Source organism: Ascaphus truei, chromosome 1 (genome assembly GCF_040206685.1).
Source record: "Ascaphus truei isolate aAscTru1 chromosome 1, aAscTru1.hap1, whole genome shotgun sequence".
In the NCBI taxonomy this organism is placed as follows: domain Eukaryota; kingdom Metazoa; phylum Chordata; class Amphibia; order Anura; family Ascaphidae; genus Ascaphus; species Ascaphus truei.
In genome coordinates, this window is record NC_134483.1 from 135096896 (window position 1) to 135123819 (window position 26924).

At 42.0% G+C, this 26924-nt stretch overlaps 1 protein-coding gene across 3 annotated transcripts in view; it reads left to right on the forward strand.

Annotated features, from left to right (window-relative positions):
* LPAR1 (lysophosphatidic acid receptor 1) overlaps positions 1-16377 on the forward strand; it is a 158122-nt gene extending 141745 nt beyond the window's left edge. For all 3 annotated transcript variants that reach the window (XM_075595201.1, XM_075595204.1, XM_075595195.1), the window contains one exon: positions 14909-16377. In XM_075595201.1, coding sequence (XP_075451316.1) covers positions 14909-15210 — 302 coding nt within the window. In that variant the 3' untranslated portion in view covers positions 15211-16377. The remainder of the gene's footprint in view (positions 1-14908) is intronic.
* The last annotated feature ends 10547 nt before the right edge of the window (positions 16378-26924 follow it).

The following is a 26924-nucleotide window of genomic DNA, read 5'->3' on the forward strand; positions in this document are numbered from 1 at the left end:
ATATAGTGCCCACAACGGCGACGCGATGGATGACGTCACCTGTTGCCATTGCCACCCGCGAAAGTTGAGTTTCGCTTTGCAGCGATGTTGCTAGCGACATGGCCATTGATTTGTTCAGAGGCTGTCACATGTGGCAACAGCCTAAATCAAAATTGACCGGCTACCAAATTTTTGGCCGCGTCGCGCTTACTATAAGTGCTTGCGACAGCGGCTGCATTTGTTTTGGAGCGACGTTGCTGTCGCAAGGCACTATAAGCGCAGCCTAAGGGCTGGGACCCGCTGCGCCCGGCGGCACGGGCGTTCCCCACCAGCAGGGGAATCCTCCCGAGCCTGTCCTGGTCCCCCCTGGCTGCACAGCTCACTACACGCTGTGACGCATCAGCTGCTAGCGATACAAGAGAGTTGTGATCCCTATCTTCGACGCGTCACGTGGTGTGGCTGTGAGCCAATGAGGGGAGGCTTCGGGAGGAGGAGAGGCTTCGGGGAGCGGGGAGGAGTGTGGAGTGAAAGCAGCGTGAGTGCCTGTCTGTGTATGTGTGCGTGTGTGCGTGTGTGCGTGAGTGCCTGTGTGTGTGTGTGTGTGTGCCTGTCTGTGTTTGTGTATGTGTGTGCCTGTGTGTGTGTGTGTGTATGTATGAGTGCCTGCGTGTGTGTATGAGTGCCTGTGTGTGTATGTTGCTTTATTTACTGTACCTTCAATCAGCAGCTCGATCCCGTGGAGGGAGGGAGGGAGGGGGGAAGAGTAGCGGGTCCCTCCGCTCAAGCCACGCCCCCCCTCCCGCTCAAGCCTCCCACTCCCGCCCACCTCCCGCTCCCTACAGACCGCATATCGTGGTCTGTGTATGTCAGCGCCCCGCCTGTCTGCAGTGCGGGAGCGCTGACGGAGGGAGCGGGTCCTTAGTCTAAGAAGCTGGGGGCGTTTGAAACGGTTTTTAAAAGATATACTGTATCTTTAGCTACCTAATATATGACAATGTGTAAATGTTAATGTATGTGCAAATATACCGATGCTCATTTTGTGGAGAGGTTAATGGTCTGTTTCCATTCTCCTCCCCGCCACACCAACATAAAATTAAGTTGGAACTCTGGAATAATTGCAATATTTACAATTTAAACACTGCACAGCTGAAAAAACTGGAATCTGCTAGAGCAGGAGTGGGCAACTCCAATCCACAAGGCCACCACCAACATGTCGTGTTTAGGATATCCGTGCTTCAGCACAGATGGCTGTCTTTTACTGAGCCACTGATTGAGCCACCTGTGCTGAAGAAGGCATATCCTGAAAACCTGCCTGTTGCAAATTAAAACAGAGTTAGCAGGCCAGGTTCCCCCAGCCCAGAATTTATGGTTTACCATCTCTTGTAAAATGCGAGGGCACTATATCCCGACTGCTTTTATGAATGAAAGATCCTGAGAGGTTCAAAAGCTTGTAACATCAACTACTTGTTGGTCCAATAAAAGGTATCACACCACCTACTACCTCTCCCTCCTTTGCTACTTTTAAGAGAGAGAGATTAAAGCAGTTCACTTCCTACTCCACATCCAATCGGGTGTGAATTCTGAAGACCCAATGGTGTTCCTGGGTTTCATGCAGGACAAATTAACTACTTAACTGCCAGAGGAACCAGCAACTAGAGGGTGGGTAATGTAAATAATACTGTGAGTGCAGCAAAGGAAAAAAGATGAGAACGGTGTGGAACCTCTTTGGGCTTATGTGGGAGCGCCAATCACGCTTTGGAAGTACAATGGCATTAGTTTTACCAACTTTTAAGAGGTGAGTATTGATGAGTATTGTGCAACGGCATGTTTTGCGAAGGCTGATGTATTCGTGCCAGGTGGCTAGATACCTGGTTTTCTACATAATTTTCAAACACTTCTCTCTCACAAACAACTTAAGTTTGAAAATGTCCCATAGATTTGTCAGTGGGACCCCTAAATAGAGTTTAAATATGCAGCAAGTATATGTCTGAAATCATGGTTTAGCTACAATACTAGGTTGCTTTACTACTTCATTCATAATTTTAAGTTTGTGTTTCACTTGGAGGAGGGGAAAAAAATATATGCCGGGCTGCAGAATAGTAACAAAAGTCAATATTGCATGCAAAAGAATAAAACCTATAAGAACGTATGTACAAACACTGCAGTGCAAGGCCTGGATTTTGTTACCCTTTGTGTTCACCATAACTAATTGGAAAAGAACAAGCAGTGCTGTACTTCAGTATATTGAAAATAAGTTAATTGAATTGATTTTTTCCCTGAGCATATCCTGTCATGAAACCACAATAGTAAAACCTACAATGTGACCTTTCCCTGGGAAATTACATTTTTTTTTCATAAGCAAAGCTCAGTGGCTTCAACACTGATGGTAGTATTTAAAAAAAAAAAAAAAACAAAGACAGGGCCCTGTACCTAATCCTAAAGAGAAGCTTAATTTCCCTTCTGATGTATGTTTATAGTCTTGGAGAGTCCTTAGGCTGAGTCCCCGGTGGCTGCTACGGCGTGCACGCCACACACAAAGCACAGCCCTCTATGGGGCAGGCCCTAGTCGGCGTGGGTGCGCAAAGCACGATGACGCGACCGCTGGAAGGGAAGACGAGAATTTGTAATTCCGTGCAGCAACGCGGTCTCATGGCTGACTAGCAATCAATAGTTGTGCAGATAGTGTAGACCAATGGGAGTGAAGTATTGGCCATCAAGGCTGCACCCCTGCCTCATCATGGCCACGTCCCATCGCTACCCCTAGACAGCAGATCGCGTCTTTTACTGGTGCACACGCCGCCAGGTACGCAACCACGGCCACCGGGGACTCAGCCATTGAGATTGAGCAGCTCACCCAATAGGTTGAGTTTCAGGTTTTTGAATATACAAATCTATATATATATGTAACGGCTGGACCCCCCTTGTCTGACCCACCCAATCTCATATTGGCCCGTGTGGTCTAACCGGTCCCCATTACAAGGTCGTGTGTGGTGGTGCACCTGCTAGTAACAGGACTCCTGAGTCTCCCGCTTGGTGTTATAGAGGATGGCAGCAGGACAGGCATCTGAGGTAGTGGTTACGAGTCCAACTTACTTCATGTGCAGCGCCTCCACCTCATCAGGATCTATGCTTCCGCAGGGAGATGGTCCTGGTGAGGAACTCCTTCTCGGTGGTGACTGCCACTGCAGAGTAATCTCACACTCACACAGTGGGGGTATCTTTGAACTTGGCATCTTTATTGTAGAATGGGATGTAGCAGACTGCCCCATGCAGCTGCCGGCTCTAGCCGCACATCTCTCCGTGCTGTCCCTTCGCCAGGTACGCCCTCCCGTATTGAAGTGGGATTCCCGTTCTCCTAGGGAGATCACCACTGCGCCAGGTCCCTGGACACAGCGTGGCTTAGACAGACTTGATTGGTCACTCTGCTACCGCTAGTTACAGCACTAGGGTCACAAAAGTATTCCTCCAATCCCTTATGCATGAGCATACATTTTACCAGCTGCTTCACACAACTGCTGGCTAACACTACACTAACAAACAGTGCTGTGCCCTTTATACCTCAGGGGGCAGGCGCATCTCTGATGTCACTATCCAGGGACTCAAAGCATACAGCCACTCCCTTCCTTACACAGGGCACCACACCAGGGTGTGAGGGAAAACCTCCATAACTAATGTTGGCAGGCCTCTACTTACCAGGACTTACTGCCAACAGGGAAGATGTACGCAGTCATTATTATGCATGGCTACATATATATATATATATATATATATATATATATATAGTATCTTTTGAGACCTTGTATGTCTTCCTCTATGTTGGTGTAGCTGGAATTGATAGAAAAACACAATTTAAAGCATCAGTATACAGAGCTCGCAATTATTCTTTTTTAGCTAACCTGATCCATGGTCCTCCAATGACCGGGTACCCCCAGGTTCCAGATCACATAACTGTTTTTTTCACACGGTTCATGTAAACTTTAAAAATAATTTGTCTTGGGTTGCGGATTGATGTTTTAAGGCGAAGAGAGAGCTGGGCACTGAACACCCTCAGGCCTCGGCCATGTTTACTGCTTGCTGGCGGAAGCGTGCTGACGCGCGCTCCCGCTCAGCACTGAGCCCCTACAGCCGCAATTAGAGCGGCTTTAGTAGGGGCTCATCTGCGCTTCCGCGCGCTTGCGGAAGCGCAGGTCTTAGGGGAATTTAAAATTCCCCCGCTTGCCGGCGCGACAGGCCGGTCACGTGAGCGGTTCGCCCAATGAGGGCGAACCAGCTCTGTGACGTCACTGGCCCGCCCCCAGCCAGTGACGCACCCGCCCCCGGCCCGCCCCATGACGGCCCGCTGACGGCGCGTGCGGTAAGCAACCGCAAGGCCAGGGAAAACACCCGCTTTCGCTGAGCCTCAGCGCGCAAGCAGGGAGCATGTACTCAGCCTTAGGCTGAGCTCAGACAGGCAGTTGCGCGTCTGCGCCTCTCTGCTAGGCGATATGTGCTCATCCCCAGCAGACAGAATAACGCTATTGGAGACGGGACTTTAAAAAAAAAAAAAAAGTGTGTGTGGTTGTGATTGGCTGGCGAAGTACATGTGACGCGGCTGCCGCTTGAAATCACAACTTCATTTGTCTTCTTCAAGTGCAGCAGCGACAACGCTGTACTTCCGCTGGGTGTCATTTTCAGTTTGAAAACTCCCACCCACCAAAGCGAAAGAGTGGCGAACATGCGCGCACACACGTCGCATCGCAGCCTGTCTGAACTCGGCCTTGCAGATAATGCACCATCTGAATGCAAATGATGAATGGTTAAATAAATGGCCCACTAATTACTGCTGAACTTCTCAAAATGCACAACATTATCTCAATAAACAAAGTTCTAGTTGATATAACATTTAAGGAGTTGATTCAATGTAGTCCGACACAGCTGTTCGGGGTGTTATCGGATGATAACTCCTTTTGACGTCAATAGGCGTTTTCGGCCGACATTGGCTGCTTTGTATTATATTGAATTACCCCCAAGTCAGTGATTCCCAACAGGGGTTCCGCAGCACACGGCACCCTGGGGTTCCGTGAGAGGATCAAAGGGGTGCTGTGGGATTTCCCCAATCTCCCAGACGGGGAGAAAGCGGGGCAATTGCTAGGGGGCTGAGCAGTTTCCTCCATCCTGATTGGCTGCATTACCCAACAGCAGCCAATCAGGAGCCTGGGTTGTGTGGCCAAGATGAGGAAGAAGCAGCGTGGGTCAAGGAGAGGTGAGGCTGTGTGTCTGTCCCTGTCCTGTGTGTATTTGTTCTGTCTTTTGTGTTTGTGTGTGTGTGTGTTTTCTGTGACTGCCCCCGTCTCCTGTGACACTCTGCCCCTCTGTCTCCTGTGTTTGTCTCTGTCCTGTGTCTTCTGTGACCGACTGACTCCTTTTTGGGGTGCCTCAGCAACTGAGCACTGGTTTAGGGGTGCCTTGAGAGAATAGGTTGAAAACCACTGCCTTAATTATATCTGTGAGTTCACTGTAATTGCACTTCCTCTATCTAATTGTGTATTTTGTCCAGTAAAAATAAATTCAAGCAAATGCACATTACTATTAAGGAGTAGCTCTCGTGGCGACCTTGGGCATCACCTCATGTTGCCAGTGAAATTCTATGTAAAGTGCTACGTACATTTAGCACCAGTAGGCGTGCTTATACCAAAGGAGGCCAGGCGTGCGACGCCAAAACAAGTCCATGATTTTCAATGTCCGCGTACATAATGCTCGCGAACGAGGCGCCCAAGAGCGTGAATTTTGAGCAGATCTACGAAATTGATTTTCCCGAGTGACGGCCGCATCACGTGAGCGGTTCAGCCAATGAGGGCAACATGCTCACGTGACGTCATGGCCACGCCTCCCTCCTGCCTCCTGCCTGCAGAGTAGTTTCAGGCGTGCGCATCGTCCTGTGATGTCACGAGGGAGCGCGGGCACCCTGCCGGAGCTGGTATTATCACAGCCTTATGAGAAAAAACATTACGTTTGGTATGGGAGAGGGAGTGGCTCGGTGAGTAAAGACACTGACTGGCACGGAGTTTGAAGCAGGGGAGCCTGGTTCAATTCCCAGTGTCTGCTCCTCGTGACCTTAGGCAAGTCAATTTATCTCCCTGTGCCTCAAGCACCAAAAACATAGATTGTAAGCTCTACGGGGCAGGGACCTGTGCCTGCAAAATGTCTCAGTAAAGTGCTACGTAAAACTAGCAGCGCTATACAAGAACATGCTATTATTATTAGGTCTTAATGGTTTTGTCTTGTAATGCAAATGAGGTCATCAGAAGTGTAAAAGACTGTATCTGACATTGATGACAACTGCTAATGCTTTCTGCAATGCCCTATGGAGGCTACTTTGAGTGACTTAGCAGTCTGCAGAATCAACAGGAATCTCTCTGAAACCGAGGAGCCATTCAGATTATGTAGAACAAATTGGTTATATGGAGCTCTTGGTTATTATTCGACCCTCATGCGGTCCTATACATGCCTGGTATGTAATTGATGGTTGCTTAGTCATATTTGTATGTATGAGCAACTGTGATACAGTTACAGGCTTGGGACAAAAAACCATCTCTAGTGCAAGGGATCAGTACTTGGTTGAACTAAATAAGTTATAGGTACGTTAAGATTTTGTGTACCATGACCAGTTTTACATTTTATTATCTCTTTTCTGTTAACTTATGAATATCTCCTGTCCATTCATTAGATGAACTTGTATAAGCAGCTTCTCGAAGCTACAGACGAGCTGTTATCCAAAAATCCAAGTCTGTGGTTCTTTATCCTGTGTAAAGTGATTAGTTGAAATGTTCATGATATTACGGTCTTTACCCTTTCGTTAACAGACGAGCCTGAAATGCAATGTGGTCAATCCCTCACTGAGAAAAGGGCTAGTAATGCAACAGCAGTGCCACAAATATTTAACCCTTTTGACAGAAAGTTGTAATATTTTATGGGGGTGGATTTTTCATTAAAGTGCTATGGTGTAAATTGGGAATTACCGCAGCTAAACTCCAATTGACTTGAATAGGGGGATACCATGCAATAGTGTCTGATTGGCACTATCGCACTTCAAAACTATTCATTGGCAAAATTTAAACATAGCATTTTGACAGCGGAGTTCACAGCTTCCTTTTGGAAAATGAGAGCCCTGCACCTGTTTTTCTCCCAAAAACCTGTTTGCTGCTTCTGGGACATAAATTATCTCAACAGAAAGACGTGCTCTTATAACACGGACCTAATATGGGCTCTTTAAATGTACATTTTGCCGTGAAGTCGTTTATAAAATCTAGACCCTTTCTTCAGAACACATTAGTAGGCAAAATTGCTGCTAGGACCGTGCTGGCATTTACCACTGATCAGATTGTTTGCCAATATTGAGGGCAATAAGAAAATGATTTATTATCTATTTGGTTTATTTTTTTGCAACATATTTTATGGTAAATAGACATAAATATGCTGAGTGATTCTAAATGGTTGATTTATATTTTATATTATATTTATTTTCCAGTTTAACCACTTCTAAAGAGGTAATGCAATGTGTTTAACCCTTTTAAACATAAAGCTGCCATCACAACTCCGTATTGAGCTCCATGTTAATGCCTTTTGTGAAGTTAAAAACGGATGCCTGTGATGGTTGGATTGCCAGACGTCTCTTTTATACGGGATTGTCCTTCATTATTTCGTTGACTTGTCCCGGAAAGGTCTGTCGCAAAGTATAATTGTCCTATATTTTAGTGCCTTGATGTAAAATGCCTGAACTTAAAATAATTAAGTTAGGACACTGCCTGGTCACCGCATAATACCATGACACCCACCCCTATAGGCGTTACTTTTTCTCCCACCGCGACTTGTTAGTTCAGGATTTTGTCTTTCCATGCCCGGCCAAGAGTAGAGATGATAAAAACCGAAGAACATAGCGGTGAAGCGGGAGATACCATTCAGCCCGAAGCATTTGCAAATCATTCATCCCTCATTCTGACGTCGCACTTTCATACTGGATTTTGGCGTCCCGAAACTTAAATGTGGCAACCCTATGAGATAGTTAAATTAAAAATAGATGACCAGGCACTTATTCACTGGACCATGTATAATAGAGAGTATGCCCCTACGTTTGTAATGCCACTTCCCCCATTAATATGTCTAATCATTTTGATTAAGTTGTAAAGAACTGTTGCATATGTCTATCTCTGAGAACGAACAGTGATCACTAGAACATTTGGACTGCAATATTATGAGACTGGAGTTAGGTTGACAATACTGCGATGACTTAGGCCAGTAGGGTGAATGCATTTAAAATCAAAGTGACCTACTTGCCAAGGGTGAGGGGTGTGCTCTATTTAAGAGTGTATAGAGATACTATGTTTGCTCTTACAAGTGTAGCATACAGCAGCGGTGTGCAAACTGGGGGCAGGAGAATTTGCAGGGGGGGGGGGGGCGTGGGCTGTTAGAGAGGCCCCGCGCTCTTCCCCCAGGCATTTAATTTAATGCCGGGGGAGGCGTGAGGCTCTGTAACCTCACTTACTTACTGCCAGCCGGGTCTTCGGCGACGCGTCGCCATGGCAACTCGGCGTCAAATGACTTGGTGGGGTCACGTGACGTGACCCGCAATGTCATTTGAAGCCCTGCCTTTGGGGGAGGGGGCACGAACGCTTCGGCTCCGAAAGGGGGCCGCAGCTGAAAAAGTTTGCGCAGCTCTGGCATACAGTATGTTCTCGGGACAGCCTATTGCATTTCCCTCTTACAATGAAGTTGTTGTATTAAATTGAAAACCCTTTTCCGTGAGTGCTAGCTATATGCATTGTCTGCCTCTCTGGCATTGAAGTGTTTTGTAAAGTACAGATGTACCAGACGTTAACACAATGTGTTGCGTTAACTCGGGTGCGTTATTTAACAGTTGGTGCTATTAAAAACAATGTTTAAGGCAGGGATGGGATAATCCCTGGCGTGTAATTTCCCTCATGGTGCCTGTGCTGTGCGCAGTGATGACCTGTCAATCACCACTGCAACCCATTCTGCGGTAATTGGCAGGTCAGGCACCTCTTAGTGAGTAGTGCGGTTGAGGGGGGGGAGAATTAGGAATGAAGAGCAAGAGACAGCAAAGGCGCACAAGGGCTGAGAGTGGAGCTTGTCGGAGCACTCCAGTACTCTGCACACTCTTGCTCTCAATGCACACTGTGGCCAGGGGACGAGTGTCTGTGTGCAGGTATATCTATCTCTTAACACACACACATACGCTGATGAATGAGTGGCGGGGTAGCCAGAATGCGACTCAATTTTCCCCCAACGCTTAACAAACTAAAAAGTATTTTGTATTCTTGTTCATAACTGATGACACATGCATTATTTTGCATGTTATTTCATGCGTTATTTTGCATTAACAGGGTTAATCAAGTCTGCTACATCTGTACGTGTGTATTTACAGAACTGGAAAACTGCATAGTACATGAAGCTGCATGGACCCTTTTCTGTGGCCAGCTAGGCGTTATGCCCGAAAACCAGATGCAACTTGTCCTATTTTTGTTTCTACAGTAATTTAAACATAGCACATTCATCCAGTTATTTCTGTCCAAATCCTACACTTAAACCTGCCCAATTCCTTAGACCCTTCTTTACTATTTCATTTGCAGAATGGTTTTGAAGTTCAATTGAATTAATTGTGGCATTGTAGCAATAACTTTGCCAGTACTATGTAGATCCCGTTGATGTTTTTTGCAATGTCCATTCAAACAAAATAAAAATGAAGTTGTATGACTGAAAGCCAACATATTTGAGATGTGATTCATTTGCTCAGATAAACATACAAAAGCTTCCAGTGAATTAATTCTATAATGTGTGTTTGCATGCTGATATGCAAGGTCTGGACACGTTCGTGGCAGGGCTGGGTTATTGATATCATTTATACAGATATTGAACTCCTGGACAAATGTGTTTGCCACGTATTTCATAAAGTATTTTTTTTTTTCATGCTAAACTGTTAACTGTGCTAGCTATGAACACAAAAGGCCCCATTTAAACTTTTATTATGTTAGTGAAGTGTATTGCATTGGATTTGTGTTTTTACCAAGGGCTTAAACTACCAGGCTACTAAACCCTACATGTATGTATGTCTTTATTTATATAGCTGAATGAAGGAACAAAGGGCACTGCGGATTTGAACAAAATAAACTAATTTATTGAGCCAACACGACGTTTCGACCTAAGTGGTCTTTTTCAAGTGACAATGGCACTTAGGTCGAAATGTCGTGTTGGCTCAATAAATGAGTTTATTTTGTTCAAATCCGCAGTGCCCTTTGTTCCTTCATTCATCTGTCTTGGACTGATTGTAGGCTTTCGTGCAAACACTGGAGCACCGGTAATTGTATGTTTTTTTCTATTTTTGAGGTGTGCAGCATCACTTTATTTGTTCTGGTTTATTTATATAGCACCATTAAAGTACATAGTGCTTCATAGTTGTAATACACACGACAATCATATAAATAACAAATAATATAAATAACACATAATGGGAAGAAGTGCTTCAGACATAAAAGTAACATTTTAGGAAAAGGAGTCCCTTCTCTGAAGAGCTTACAATCTAATTGGTAGGTAGGAAGACCGTACAGAGACAGTAGGTGGGCGTTCTGGTAAGTGCATCTGCAAGGGGCCAAGCTTTATGTATTAGGTGTATATTATTAGCCACGAGCTACTCGTATGCTTCGTTAAGCAAGTGTGTTTTAAGGTGGGTCTTAAAGGTGGATAGAGAGGGTGCTAATCTGGTATTGAGGGGAAGAGCATTCAAGAGGTATGGGGCAGTCGGTGAGAGAGGTTTACGGCGGGAGAGGGCTTTAGATACAAAGGGGGTAGAGAGAAAACATCCTTGAGCGGCACGCAAGAGTCGGGATGGTGCATAGTGAGAAATTAGGGCTAAGGAGGGGCAGAAGAGTGTAAAGCTTTAAAGTGAGGAGGAGAATTGAGTGTGTGATACGGGATTTGATAGGAAGCCAGGAGAGGGATTTCAGAAGGGGAGACGCTGATGCAGGTTTAGGAAAGAGTAGAGTGATTCCTGCAGCAGCGTTAAGGATTGATTGTAGGAGAGAGAGGTGAGAAGCAGGAGGGCCGGACAGCAGGAGGTTACAGTAATCGAGATTGGAGAGAATGAGGGCCTGTGTCAGAGTTTTAGCAGTCGCAACAGAGAAAATGGCGTATCTTTGTAATATTGCGGAGGAAAAAGCGACAGGTTTTGAATGTGAGAGAGGAGTCGAGTGTAACCCCTAGGCAGCATGCCTGCGCTACTGGGTGTATGACAGAACTTCCAACAGTTTGGAATGTGGAAGGAGGTAGTGGTGCAGGTTTGGGAGGAAGTATGAGGAGCTTTGTTTTTGATATGTTTAAGTCGGCGGAGGGCCATCAAGAATGATATCGCAGAGAGACATTCAGAAACTTTGGTCTGTACAGCAGGTATAACGTCAGGGGTTGAAAAGTAAATGTATGTGTCGTAAGCATAGATGTTTTATATATATGTATGTGTGTGATGATCTTCCAGATATTGCAGTTGCAAGTCTCTTCCCCATGTTGCTCCAACAAATATTCTGATTTCATCCTCGCTTCTTACTGCCATTTTGATTTCATCATTCAAAAATAATGTTTAGGAAACACTTCAAATTTACGAGCTGCTTCTTTGCTGTTTTCCTCCGTATTTTACTGCTTTCATTTTACATTCTATTGAAAAATTAATTTTAGGAGCCATCATCATGTATATTGGAACCCTTAACGAGCAATGTTAATAAACATTCTACGTTAAACTTCTAAAACGAACGGCGACAGCACTGGCAAACAAGCTTTGCCATAAGCCGGGTATTCCCCTTTGATGTTGACATGCGCAGGGAGACTCTACTATGTAAGGGGGTTCCGCACAGGCTTACCCACTGTTTGAGACCCGGGCACTATTTATAATTTCAGAGCTATTACTCTGCTACAATTCAAGCACAGGCTACTATTTAAGCAACAGCATTTAATCAAACATTTACAGTGTATACTTTTCGATTTTACTATGTGTCACTGATGAGCAATCATAACACACAATATTGCTTATTGCTATATTATTCATTTTGTTAAGCACAGATTGGAATTTGTGTATATACACAACACACACACAACACACACACGATTATAGTCTAAGGGGCGATGGTAAAATATAGTCTTGGATTTTAACCCCATTTTGCATCCATAAGCTCTATTAAACTTTAGTTTGTAAACTATGTCCTAACTTTCTAACCTATAACGGATTCAACACTAGAGGCTAAAAAAATCCCAGTGCTAAAAATAGAAAAGGTAAACCAGGTCAAGCTCTAAGCCCTTCATAAAGTCTCGCTTGTTCCATCTCCAGGGCAGTGACTTGGTTTCCTCTGCCCTATTTTATCTGCAGCGGCCTTGCATCCAGTTTTCTTGACCAAAAATTTGGTATCTGCTTCCTGAATGTCTGGTCCCATTCTCACAGATGTTGTTCTTTTTTTGCTGGCCCATTACTCTCAAGTGTTTGCCCATACAAAGTAGAAACCAGGCAACATTCTTTCCCCTTTTGACGTAGGCATGTCTCATCATTTATAGGATTCTACAACAACATGCATAGTAAACAAACTATGGACATGTCGACCATTTTTTTTTTTCTACAAGCTTTTTTTGCTTTTATCTTTTTTTGTTGAAGATGGCATAAAATACATATAATGTGGTGATCTGGTCTGCGATCAACCCTTTCATTGCCAAAGTGCTCTTAAGGATGGTCCTGCTTGAAGAGACACATTTAGTTTGTGCAGAAAATTGAAGCCAATAGGACGATTGCTGCTTTGGCCCACTCTGTGCTTCCAAGCACAGGAATGCTACTTTTTACATTTTAACTTACCATGTTTGACCAGTCACACAGTAGATTCGTTTGGTTTGGTATGTCCTCCAGTCATATATGAGATGTTCAAATGGGTAAAATAAATAAAAAAGAGACTAGCAGCATTTTCTGAGTAAACAAAGAAAGAAGAAACCATAGAACCAAGAGGCCATACTCTGTAGCTGGAGCATAGTAGTCTCAGAAAGTATGTTGGAAAGCCCTGTATAGTGCTCTAGCTAATTCTCAATTTTTTGGAAGTGGTCTTCCCTTTGCCCAAGAAGATTGAAGCTCCATTTCTTTAAGCGTACATCTATGTGAGAAGGGGGAAGGCGGCTTTGCAGCATATTGAATTAGAGCATAAGAGACTTGTGAATACATGGGAAAGTCTCCAAGCAGGGGTAGTAAAGGCAACTACTATAATAAAAAAAAACATGCTCAGGATAGGCATGTTGTGGGGATCCGATACAGGTCACAAAAATTGCTAATCAGGTCCTAGGTAATGTAGCATCTTTTTTTTGTTTTGCGCTATTGGTGCTGAATCACTGAATGAGTTATCCGTGAGGAAGGAAAATTGGGAGGTTAAGTAGTCCTTACTAGGGTTGAGCGACCTCAAAATTCTCACCACAAAAACAATATTAAGAAATGTATCGCGATAACGAAATATATCACAATACATTTCTTAAAGTAAGTTTGAAAATGTTCTAGTAAATTAAATAATGTGTTCTCAAATACATTCTCTTCAGATTTGTTAGATCAAAGAGACCTTCATTCCTAAACCCTTTCCATGTCCGCACTTCACCTTTCCTCAACTACTGTACACTGGTGTAACATCCCCCTCATCCCATCACACACTCACCTCGAGATACTCCCTTCATTTAATAACACTTTTCACTTCACAATCAAGAATTGTCTCAAAATCTGTTTTGATAAATCTTTTACATTTTCATAAAAAGTGAGTGGAAGCAGTGTAGCTGACAGAGGGTGAAGTGCAGGGATGGGAGGGGGATAAAGAAGGGTATAGGGCTCTGGGGTAGTGGGTGGGGGGGGGGAAGGAAGGTGTTTAGTGTCCTTGAGGGGGGGAGAAAGGGTTTAGGGTCCTTGGGGGAGGGAGAAGGGGTTTAGGGTCCTTGAGGGGGGGAGAAGGGGTTTAGGGTCCTTGGGGGGAGGGGGGAGGGAGAAGGGGTTTAGGGTCCTTGAGGGTGGGGGGAGAAGGGGTTTAGGGTCCTGGGGGGGGGTGGAGGGAGAGGGGCTTTGGGGTCCTGGGGTGGAGGGAGAAGAGAGGAATGGGGTTTAGGGTACTGGATGGCTTTAGGGTCGGGGGGAGAGAGGAAGGTGTTTGGGGTCGGGTGGGAGGAAAGGGTTTAGGGTAATAGGGGGTGGAGGGAAGGGGTTTAGCCTGGCGGAGAATAGAGGAAGGAGTTCATGGTGAGGGTTGGGAAGAGGGTTAAGTGCCCCGGAGAAGGGGTTATGGGTCCATGGGGGAGAGTGGAGAAGGGGTTAAGTAGCTCAGAGGGGTGGAGTGGTTAACAGAAGGAAAGTGTTGAGTTCTGACCTTTCACTGCTGCTCTCCAGGCTCTCTTCCCTTGCTGCCTGAAGCTTCTCCCTCTTCTTCAGTCTCAGCAGCATTCAGAAGCAGGGAGGGGGACTCAGGGAGAGCGAAGCAGAGAGAACGCAAAGCAGTAGCTTCAAAGCTGTTCTCAGTGTACTGCCATTCAAAAATATTGCACTAACAGGTAATCTCCAATATGGGCACACCGTGAGATTCTGTTATCGCGATGTATCAATATGTTGGTATATCGCCCAACCCTAACCCTTAGCAGCTTTATAGTTCTATGATCCATAGTTAGAAGGCAGTGGCGCAGTCTTCCCCATGCTGGAGAAGACTTTTTAGTCTCGTTCATTTAAATGGAGCCAAGCTTTTTTCCAGCCCAGAGATGTTTTCACAGCAGTGTCACCTGTTTTTCTTTTTTAATGTTTATTGTTATTTTCTTCCTCAATATATACATAGGAGTCTGTATCAAATTTAATCTATTAATAACTTTTTTTTTTTCCCCTGTTCTCTCTCCTCTGCAGGTGCTTTCATAGTTTGTTGGACTCCTGGCTTGGTTCTCTTGCTACTTGATGTGTGTTGCCCACAGTGCAACATTCTTGCCTACGAGAAATTCTTCCTGCTCCTGGCTGAATTCAACTCTGCCATGAACCCAATTATCTACTCGTACCGAGACAAGGAAATGAGTGCCACGTTCAAACAGATCCTCTGCTGCCAGCGCACAGAGAATGTGAACGGCCCCACCGAGGGATCCGACCGCTCCGCCTCCTCCCTCAACCACACCATTTTGGCTGGAGTCCACAGCAACGATCATTCTGTGGTTTGAAGAGACAGAGCAGGTCAAAAGCCAGAAGTGTTCGGGCCAGACAGGAGTCTAGGCCTCACAGCTGAATGCTGTAAAACCGGAATACGGAGGAGTTGTGCTAACAAACTGATTTTTTTTTTCTGAACACTAACAGGCTATTCCAACCATTTCAGTCAGATGAACTTGAGGAAAAAAATAAGTCTGATACTTAAAAATAATTGGTTCTTCTACAAATGACACACGTGCAAAACTTTCACCTTTTGAACTGCCATTACATGTAGAAACACAAGTCTTATTTTTTATTTTTTTTTAAGATATATTCCTTGTAATAAAACATACATTTTTAGTCCCATCAGCATGCCTGTGATGGACGTTGTTTTGGAGTGAATCAGTAACACTTGTATAGCAGCACTGCCTTAAAGTCAGAAAGGAAATAGATATTTTTCTAATATAAACAGAAGCATTGTGTTAGTCTTGTGTGTAGTCTTTTTCCGTTACGTGAAGGGGTTTTTTTTGCGGGGGGGAGGCGGCGGCATGAGGCATTTGTGTGATTTGGAGATATAAAAAAAAAAACATAACCTGAGAATTTAACTAGACAATTAAATAAACCGGATAAAGTACACTAGTAACAAAGGTTACCGTTGCATTGTGTGTAAGTGTCTGTGTGTGAGATTGTCTAGTGTGCTTGAGCCAGGTGGAAGGGTATGGTTGCTCTTAACTGATAGAAATGTTGGCCATTTATATGATAGTTGGGGACCGTTCTGTCGGGTAATGCTCTATAGTGCAGGACTTTCTATGTGCCAAGCGTTCTATGCTCTACTCCTGTAGCAAAAATCCTCATGGAGCAAAGGACATTCAAAAGTTTCAAAGAAGCTATAGAAGCTACAAGAGGGGCTATAGTGAAAGAGAGGCTGCCAATGTACAGTATGATTCTAGCATAAATGCTGAGATCCCTCCAGTGACATACACAACTACTGTATAGTACTTAACCTTTTTGTTGCAGACCCCTGTTGCAGGGATTGGGTTACGCTGAAGGATTCAAGAGATGCACTCACAATGCCAGGGACAAAGGCATTGGAGAAAAGGGTAATACTTTGGAGCTTATATACAAATTGTTAAAAAAAAAAAAAACTCTAATCTAAACTGTTTAGTTCCAAATTGGAATGAACGTTGGCTGCTGCCATGTTTCAGCTCAGCTGCAATGCTTGGTCTTCTTTAAGAAGTAAAATGTACGGTCGGTTTTTATTAAGCACAAAGCAGCAAGTATAAAGTATGTTCATTCTTTGACGATGTTGTAGTGTAATTTGCTCTCCTAACAACTGTGTTTTGCATTGAAAGGGAGACGTATGTATATATATATATATATATATATTTTCTCTATTGAGTTATTTTTTTTATGGAAATAAAATAAATAACCATAGTTCAATAAGATGTGATGGTAAAATACATGGGAATTAAATTTAATGAGCACGGGCAAATTTAAATGAAGGTGAAATATTAAAGTAATACCCACTTTAGGAGAACATTTACGTTTAACTTGGAAAAACTTTTCCAACCCTTGATCTCTTTACTTCCAGTTTATTTTCTTATGTGGCTATACAATCCCTTCTTCTGCATTATCTGCTACACCCAGTTGTCTCGAATCAAATTCCAGGCGCCGCAAATAATAAAACTCGCCTATTTTTTATTTTTAACTTGCCCAGACTTTGAAACAAGAGGAACTTCATCACAATGACTTTTTGTAGTGCAACATTGTTTGTCTAGAATTCACGTTAAGTAACTTTAGCAACTGGAAAGATGGTCTTCCTTTTTTGGGGGGGTCAATCACAAAAATCAAGCTTACTATTCTAAAGAGAATGCTGTAAGTTTACTAGAGTTTTGTAAAACATTTTCTTTTGCGATCTTGTCCATTTATCATATGCCAATTCCTGATGCTCTTTTTGCTTCCTTGAATCGAGTGGCACTCCAAAGGTTTTGATAGCTTCCCAGATGTGCTTTGTGAGGATTCAAAAAAAAAAAAGTTATATAATTATTATTTTAATATCTTAAGTCAACCAAGCTGTACCTTGGGGCAGAATTGCCAATTTCTTATAACTGTGCGCTCTCTTCCAGTTAACTGATGTTCACATTCTGTGGAAAATCAAAATTGACCACATTAGTTCTATGAAATGTGACATTGCCTCCACTGATTGGTTGGTGAAATTGGTGGCTATTTTTTTTGTTTTACAGTGACTTCTGCAGTGCATTTCTCCTACATTCCAGGGATCCTTTTTTTTAATAAAGAAGCCGTTTTTGTTTCAGCTGAAATAATTAAATGATGCTAAACTGGGAAAGTTATCACAATAGAGAACCGGAAAATATTCACTATTGTGAAGGGGTCTGCATTTACTTATGTGCTCTACATATTCTGATGAATATAATAGGTACTGTGCTTTAATATCCTGATTTGTGAGTATTATGGTTTGTACGCATTCAACATTTCAGAGGATAGCAAAATTGCAAACAAAAATTCTCCGGGTTCAGGCAGCTATTTTCCAGTGTAAACATTTGTGCTCATTTGCTTATATATGCAAGATTCAGCCTTCAGTTCTGCTGCCTGTGCATTTTGTCATTTTGAGATCTTTTGTAAAGCAACAAGGTATCATCCCATCTGCTTAACTATAAAAGAAGGGGGGGGAGGGGTTGCTATATACTCATATTTATGGTTCATCTTGTACAGGTAAATGTAGAATCTCAACATAACATGTAATCAGTCGTCTGCTCTAAACAAGCTGAATACAAATATATTAATTCCAGTTACTGTTCTTGGATGTTGTATACTCCTAACCTACTGGTATTGAAGGGGCGCTATGGGCCAGTATACGTTTGTGTGTACAAATATATTGTTTCCCTTTTATGAAGTATACATTTAAACACCGTCTTTAAATAATTAACCTTATGTCCACTGTTCAATGTAATGCACAAATGTACTAAGTGGGAGAAAATAATCTGCTTTGATTGTTGGAGAATGTTGAAGGAGGTATGGGGTGGAGGTTTAAGAAAGAAACAGGTGGCTATGCGAAGAAGTTAGTGGGAGGTGGGAGTGGTATGAAGATGTTCCGAGAATAGAATGTGGAAGGAATGTGAGCGATTTGTCAGCTAGAAAATACCCAATAAAATGTACAGTGCTCCCACATTGTCTCATCCAAGATTTGCCAGCTATGACCTTCAGTGATTTAAAGGTCTAACCTCTTATCAAAGTTAAGATCTTGTAATGTCTCATAGCATTTACAGTTTATGCTACTCTAAACAAAGAAGCAACAGTGCTGTGTTTGCCTGTTAGGCTTGTGAACATCTGATCCCGATTAGCAGGTGCAGATTTAGCAAGCTGTGGTTGTATTCCTCCCATTCTATTATATTTATCTGTTGGGTAACTACATTTAGCTCTTTATGAAATAAGAGCTGCTGAATCCAGATCACTTAAAGTTGCATTCATTATCAAGTGGTCACTCTTAACTGTTGATGTGGGGGGAGGTTGGACTTTGGACACCTGTGTTGATTGGCCTTTACATTTGGGAATGAATTTAGAAGATAGCGGATGAGTAGCAGATTTGGAAGGACAGTATATGACATGCCTAAAAGCAGCCACATCATCTACAATCTGACTCAAAGTTCTCTATGTATTTAAAGGGGCAGTTCAACTTGGGTCAATTTTTGTTTTTTTAATAACATCAGTGTTATTGACTTCCTTTGAACGATTTAATCACCCTTAAAATAACTGTCCTACTTTTTTGTATCGTGTGAAAAAGGAATATGAATCACTTGTCATTAACACTGGATTCAAGCTACTTATGTTTATCTGTTTGATTAATGATGGCACCATATTTACTTTTAAACAAAGCTAAGCCAACACATTTGACTAAATGTCCTTGTGATAAGATAATTCACCATATATTGTTTAAAAAAAAAAAAAAAACACTTCACACAATTTGTTTACCATGTATATGTTAAAAATTAATCTTTTTTATTTTCAAATACCCAATATTTTAAAAATATGATGATCACCTATATTTAACCTATTTAACTTGCCACTGTCTTTACTTTGGTTGGACTATCCCTTTAAGACCATTTTGGAGCGAAAATGCTGATGAATCCAATTGTAACTCACTATGGCTCAGATGCACGTAGCTCCATTAGGATATTTAGCGTAACGCTAACTTAAATTAACGTTGGGTTATGCCTTCTGGTGGATAGGCGTTACTATTAACCAAACAGTCACCCAGTTTTGCTCCTTTAAATAGTGTATGGTAAAAAAAATTCCGGCTGTTCGTGCTAATGATATGAGAGAGAGCTTTGTGGATGTGAAAATAACACTAGTTACTATTGTAGGTAAGCTAATGTTATTTGCCATGATATCTGGCACTATATTAGTTATACTTGCTGCTGACGACCCTGATCTTGTGGGCTTGTAGTTCTTTGTATATGCAATTTGGCTTGAGTTCAACTTTATTAAAGAGACTCATAGCATTTCACCTTCCCAAGCTTACTCTGTTCGCTCTGTCTACAGTAATACAAAATGCACCTATTTGCTGCCAGCAATGTATTCCTGGCAATTCTGGTAGTAAACGAGTTAAGAGCAAGGCACTGGCCATCTTAAATCATGACTGGTTACAACATTAAGTTTATTTAGAGACAAGCGGATAGTTACATCATGCAATATATTCACTGATCTACAGACATGTCAACCTTCAAGCACCAAACACCATGAGGTTCGGAGGAGATTGGACCAAAAAAGTAGATTTGAATATCAATAGGACGCAATGGAGGTCTGACACTTCTGTTGCTAAAAATCAATGAGAATAATTCCAAATCCGTGAGATTTATTGATGATTGATAAATCTGTTACCGAGAGCTGTTGAAAGAGAACAAACGTTACAAGCGAGTGGGAAAAAAGAGTCGGGAAAAAAGAGTCAGCAATTGTCCAAGCCTCATTGGCTTTTGTGTCAATTGGGGATTTCTGCAAAGTTGCAGTTTTATAAGCAGCAATTGAAAACAGGGACCAGATATGTTCTCCAGTGAAATATTAAAGGTACGGTTCTGCATACGGAAAACGCCCCTCAACATTTTAATGGGATTGAAACAAGGGGTTTCTGGAGTTTAATAGAGTTAAGTTCAGCTCCAGGGACCCTCTGCTTCCCGAGCTTCCTCCGTAGGTCACAGGTAGCAAACCCAGGCTGGTTGAACAATATGGAGGTTTAAAACTCCATGAGATATTGGCAACACGTACGAAGGTAAGTATCTCAGGAAGCAGGGAGTTCCCAGAGATTAAATTAATGCAGTTCAACTCCAAACACCCCGTGCTAACTACATAATAATAATTAAAAAAAAAAAAAAAAAATTTTTGTTGGAATGCTCCTTTTTAAGATCTGAACCCAATTGTTTGTCCTTTTTACCCACACACCGAGGCTTCTCAATTCCAGTTATTAGAAGCAGTTACCATTGTTTTTGTGCTGCTTTTCTGAGATCAGTATAAATCGTCTATAAAAACTACGTGAGCTCATCCACATGTCACGCAGGTTCCTCTGCCCTTCAACATTATAAAGTGTACATGCCAAGGTTCTGGAATTCATTTGGAAATCCCATTAAAGTGAGATCTGTGATACTTTATTTTGGAAAAAAAATGTTTTTTTTTTGTTTAAAAAATTTACTATATTACATCTTTTCAGTAGGCCATTTCCCGCTCTTATGTGTGATTCTTACTTTGTGTTGTAGCACTTCCGAGATATCTGCCACTATTTTGTAGATTTTTGGGATAAAAAAAAATGTTCCACGTGTGTAATACAAGTTAAAAGCAAAGGCATTAAAAAAAATAAAAACCGGATGGGAAATGCTTGTATTTTTGCTTTCCTGTGTCTTTCCTAAATCTTTTTTTCGGAGGGATTCCAACTTTGAGTGGCACTTTTTAGCTTCCTTCCTTTTTGAAAAAACAAGAGGGTTCGGGAGTGATCACAAAACCACACTAATTGAGTAAAGTGATCTAGTGTATAAATGTGGTAATTAAAGATGTGGGTGCAAACTGTGAACTGAAAAGTGAATCAGAAAAAGGGGGAAGGGGAACACAAAATGGATGTGCCCCCTAAAAGAATTCACTAAACTGCACTCCTACATAGTATAAAATTTAACTTTTAATAAATTTACTTAAAACATATTACCAAAACGTTGTGTACTGTGAATTAAAAATAAATTAAATTGACAATACCAAGCATCCCTGTCGTTGAATGTGTGATTATACAATCCCAATTTAGCGAGTCAATATTATTGGGATTAGGAGGACAGAGGATGCTGTAAGTCGGGGTGTTAACCCCTCTGGAGCGACTATGAGCCTAGAAGGTAAGTATATGAAAATATATCCTACTCCGTGAGCAATTAGATAGTTGGAAATCCAGCAGTCCTGCTCAAGTATATACCAACGAGCACTTAAAGTAATAATAAATGATATATAACCATACATATGCTTAGGTGGTAACACTGACACATGCTCTATTAGTAGAAAGTAGTTCACAGCATAGTGGAGCTGGCACTCACAGTATCATTAACAGTGAGTTAACCAGCAAGAGACTCTAAGTGAGCATATGTCATATGTCAAATTAGAGTATGAGGAAGATGAACTTTTAAAAACGAAACACAATAAATTTTTAAGAGACAAACTAGATTATCAGCAAGGGAGACAAAGGGACTGGGCTAAAAAGGATAGAGGAAGAGTAGTAGGTGATGAATATATCCCCCATAAAAAAGGAAGAGGGGGATCTGCACACTCAAAGAGCAGACAACAAAATTACCACACCTATGAACAAAGGAGAGAGAGCATCACGCTCTAATCATGGTAATGGGTATCGTAATCCCAACTATAAAGGGAAAAATTACATTGAGGGCTTTAGATATAGCTCAAGGCCACAGGGCCAACATAGGAATTTTGAATATGAGCATAAAGACCCTCATCCAAGAACAACTAAATACTCACCCAGGATCTCCCCTAGATATTCACCTAAACGCCCTGCTAGACCGGAACCCACTACAGATTCACCTTCTTTTTTAGATTTGGTAAGAACCAGACTAGAAAGGAAGGTGAACACAGTAAAAGATGTACAGAATACCACTCAAGAGAAAAGAAAGAAAAGGGTTACATCAGACGAGGAACACGAGGAGGGACCAGAGCACAAAAGAAGAGAGTACTCTTGGGAAAGAACACCGTAGTAAACTAAGGGGTCTTTAATCTCTCCTCAACAGCTTTGAACAAGGATCAATTGAACGTACTTGGAAGGGGTTTGAGTTTCTCCAAAACTTGTGGACCCAGCTCCTTCCAGCTGTTCAAAGATCTACATAAGTTCACTCGCAATATTACCCTAAAGAGACATTTTCTGAAACAAGATAGGGATCTTGTTTCTGACAAGGCTGCGATGGTTTCTGTGAGTAGTATAGATACGGAAGTTAAAATCAAACATACTGATCTTAAAACCCAATCCAAGTTTTATCCCGCACATTCCAAGGGTCATCATATTGATACATTTTTTAATATGGTCATCAATGATTTTAACATTTTATCTAGTAATTTTAAGTCAGGTGATATTAAACACAACCTCAGTGCAAGTGAGTCCTTAGCCCTTAAAACTTTGCGTGATGACGAAAGCCTCATTATAAGACAGGCAGATAAAGGTGGGGGCGTAGTAGTCCAAAATAGGTGTTACTACGAAAAAGAAGCTCTAAGGCTTCTCAACGATACATCGTCCTATGTAAAATTACCTAAGGACCCCACAGCTGAATATCTAAGGGTGCTTAAAGCACTATTAGACAACGCAGTAGCCCTGTCCGTCATCAACACAACAGAGTTTGCTTTTCTATTTTCTGAATTTCCTAGGATACCCATATTCTACCACCTGCCGAAAATTCATAAGGCTCTGGTTGACCCACCTGGACGCCCAATTGTGTCAGGTATACAATCTATGTCAGCCAACCTTAGTCAATATGTGGATTTTTTTCTCCAACCGTATGTTGGAAAATTAACCTCTTATCTGAAGGACTCTACAGCAGTTCTAAACTTATTTGAAGATTTTGAATGGAAAAGTTCATATGTATGGATTACATGTGACATAAAATCCCTGTATACTAATATACCTCACCAGAAAGGGTTGGATGCTGTTAATTCCTTTCTGGAATCAGACTCTGATTTGCATCCATTAAATAGGGAATTTATTCTAGAGTCTATCAGTTTCATATTGAAACATAATTATTTTCTGTTTCTCTCCACTTTCTACCTACAGGTTTGCGGAACTGCAATGGGTACTAGGTTTGCCCCCAGCTTCGCAAACTTGTACGTGGGAAGGTGGGAGTCTCAGTTTATCATGCCCGACCAACCATACCACAGGAATGTCGTTGTGTGGAGACGCTACATAGACGACATCCTGTGTGTGTGGGATGGTGATTACGATTCAGCCAGTGCATTTGTAGCCAACCTTAATAGGAATGACTACAACCTTGAGTTCACACACAAGGTGGATGCCACCCAGATAGACTTTTTGGACTTAAGACTAACTTCCAAAATGGATGGCACCGTGGAGACTGAGACCTTCTTTAAGGAGGTGGATACCAGCAATGTGCTGATGGCGAATAGTAATCACAAAAAGACATGGATAAACAACATACCAGGGGGGCAATTTGTGAGACTCAGACGTAACTGTAGTAGTTTAGAGGTTTTCAACCAACAGGCTAACAAATTATTTTGGAGATTTAGAGAGAGGGGATATCCTAAGGAACTTCTAGAAAGAGAGATCATAAGGGTACGTAATATGGATCGTAAGGCTATGTTAGTTCAAAATAGATCCACGATAAAAAATAAAGAAGGTCAGAACACAAAAAAGGACACTCTTAATGTGGCTTTCATTACAGACTTTAATTCGGTTCATAGAGACATTGAAAAGGTTTTTAACAAACACTGGGGTATATTGTGCAATGATCCCATTTTGGGATCAAATCTTGACGTCAAACCACGGTTTATTTACAGGAGAGCAAAAAATATCAAAAACTTGTTAGCTCCTAGTGATGTTTTTATAAGTAAGAGCAATACTACATCGAAAAAGAATTGGCTAGGGCCTAAACCAAAAGGCAACTATATCTGTGGTAATTGCACGATTTGTAAATACCAACATCCTGACAAACACACTTTTTATTCACAAGTAACGAAGGAAGTTTTTAATATTGATGACTTTATTCTATGTACCTCTACACATATTGTATACCTATTGGAATGTGCGTGTGGGTATCAATATGTAGGCAGAACCAAACGCAGCCTTAAAGTTCGGATTCAGGAACATGTCAGAAATATTAAAAATGGTTTTGAAAAACATAGTGTATCTAGACACTTCCTGATACACCACAATAAAGATCCGTCAAGTCTCACTTTTAAGGGGATTCAGTTGATTCCTGTAAATAGAAGAGGAGGGGACAGAGTTAAAACATTGTCTTCTAAAGAGACATATTGGATACATAAGTTAGATACTATGTCCCCTAAGGGGTTAAATGAGGATGTGGATATTTGGGCACTTTATTGAATCTTTAGCTCACCACCCCTCTGTACCTAGGGGATGTATCATTTATCTCTGTATCTGTTTTCCTTTCTTTATCCTAAGCTTTTTTCTAGTTACATCTTTTTATGCAAGTAATGATGGTGTCTATTTCAAGTCGACTAATATTGTGTTTCTTTTATTCCAGCATGTTTTTAATTATTTATGCTAGGTTTTGTCTATATGTAAGTTTATATTAAATAGGTATTGTTTTGTTTTTTTTGTTTTTGTTAATAAAGTTGTTGTTTTAAAAGTAAACTACACATCTTCCCTATCACGCAGACCATTACCTATTATAGATGATTGGTCTATCCCTAATTGGTTGACCAATAAGGTATCTATGTGAGGTATTTAAGACCTCTGGGTAATGGCCTAATTATTCCCTGAAGAAGTAGTTAATTCTACGAAACTAGTTGGATGTAACATTCTATTGCCTTATATCTGCCTACATTGGCCTTTATCTATGTATTGGCCTGTCCTGTTTTTATTTCATCCTGTGTGCTGTTTTGGACACTTGTGAGAGACTTTGTAAGACTGTTCAAACTTCCCTATTGAATCCACCACTGCTGTGTAGACAGTGACGTCACTACACAGCGTCCCGCGACAGAGCGGCATCGCGGCACGCTGAGGGCACCCCAGCAAGCTGCGTTTTAACCTCTGTGCAGAGGATACACCAGCCGAGGTACAGGAGCAGCTTCATATCGGCCAGGAAGCAGGAGCGATTTCACCGAGCCCCAGTACCAGCTGCTGAACCTGGCTGCATGAAGGGAAATCCCCTTGGGAGTGAAAGACTGACGTCCTGCCCCAGAATCAACTGAGCTGCATCAGCAGAGGGAAGCAAGCACCCGATTCTACAGTTAACAGCTGCCGAGTGGTAAACAGTGTGATACACACTACATGCCTTTTACCAACTTTTTTTCATGTACGCAGATATATTACCCCCTTTTTAATTCTATAATATATTGTTGAATTTGCTTCACTATTTGGCGTTGTGCGCTGTTTTCTTTTGTTTCCAACGACAGGGATGCTTGGTATTGTCAATTTAATTTATTTTTAATTCACAGTACACAACGTTTTGGTAATATGTTTTAAGTAAATTTATTAAAAGTTAAATTTTATACTATGTAGGAGTGCAGTTTAGTGAATTCTTTTAGGGGGCACATCCATTTTGTGTTCACCTTCCCCCTTTTTCTGATTCTCCTTCCTTTTTGTATGGATGTTCCTAAAAATGTGACCTGCTGTTGTTAGCACCTTCTAAATAGAGGGATGCAGTCTCAAAATAATAAGCATTGCCGAGCTAAAATACCAAGTTTAGTGATGCTTTGTAATGTATCACACTCACCCTGTTTAGAAAGATTGTGTTCACAAGCTGCTAATGTAGCTTTCTCTTTCACACATAATTTACAGATTGGTGTCATTCAACAAAATCCATTTAGAACAAAGGCCCCTTTTAAGCATATGCCTTAGTCAGGGTCCCAATTACTTCTATAAAATCATGACTCTTGTACAATTGACCGTTGCCCCCTCGACTTTTGCCCCTCCGTTTAATAACCCACCCAAATAAAAACAGACACCTTTTGTTGACTAAAAATGGCCACAGCCTTTTATTAAATATAAAGCAACCTCCTGGACCTGGTCAGCAAATAGCCACAACCAGTGAACCTGCTTCTGCTCACCACTGCTACATGACCCAGTGAGCATTCATGGTTTGCACTCCATGGGTCCCTCTTAAGAGTACACCCTTAGGCCCATGTCCCTGACCCGAAAGTATATATGTATATCTTTATTTATATAGTGCCAAAAGTGTACTTGGCGCTTCACAAAGAATACAGTACAGGGAATTATAATACAATAAGCGCAGCAAAATCAGACAATAGGAAAGGAATTCCCTGCCCCAAAGAGCTTACAATCGAAGTGGTATGTTGGAAGACTTGCAGAGACAGCAGGGGAGGGAATAAGTTCAGTGGATGGCAGTGCTTGGCCACAATGGGTGGTAGGAGTTACTGGATGGGGGAGAGTAGCCATGAGTGCAGGCTGTTGGGATGCTTGATTTGTGAGGTAAGTTTTAAAGGTTAGTCAGTATTAACACAATTAGCAGGGAAGGAGGTGTGGGTGAGAGCAGGCGTGTATGTGGCTGGG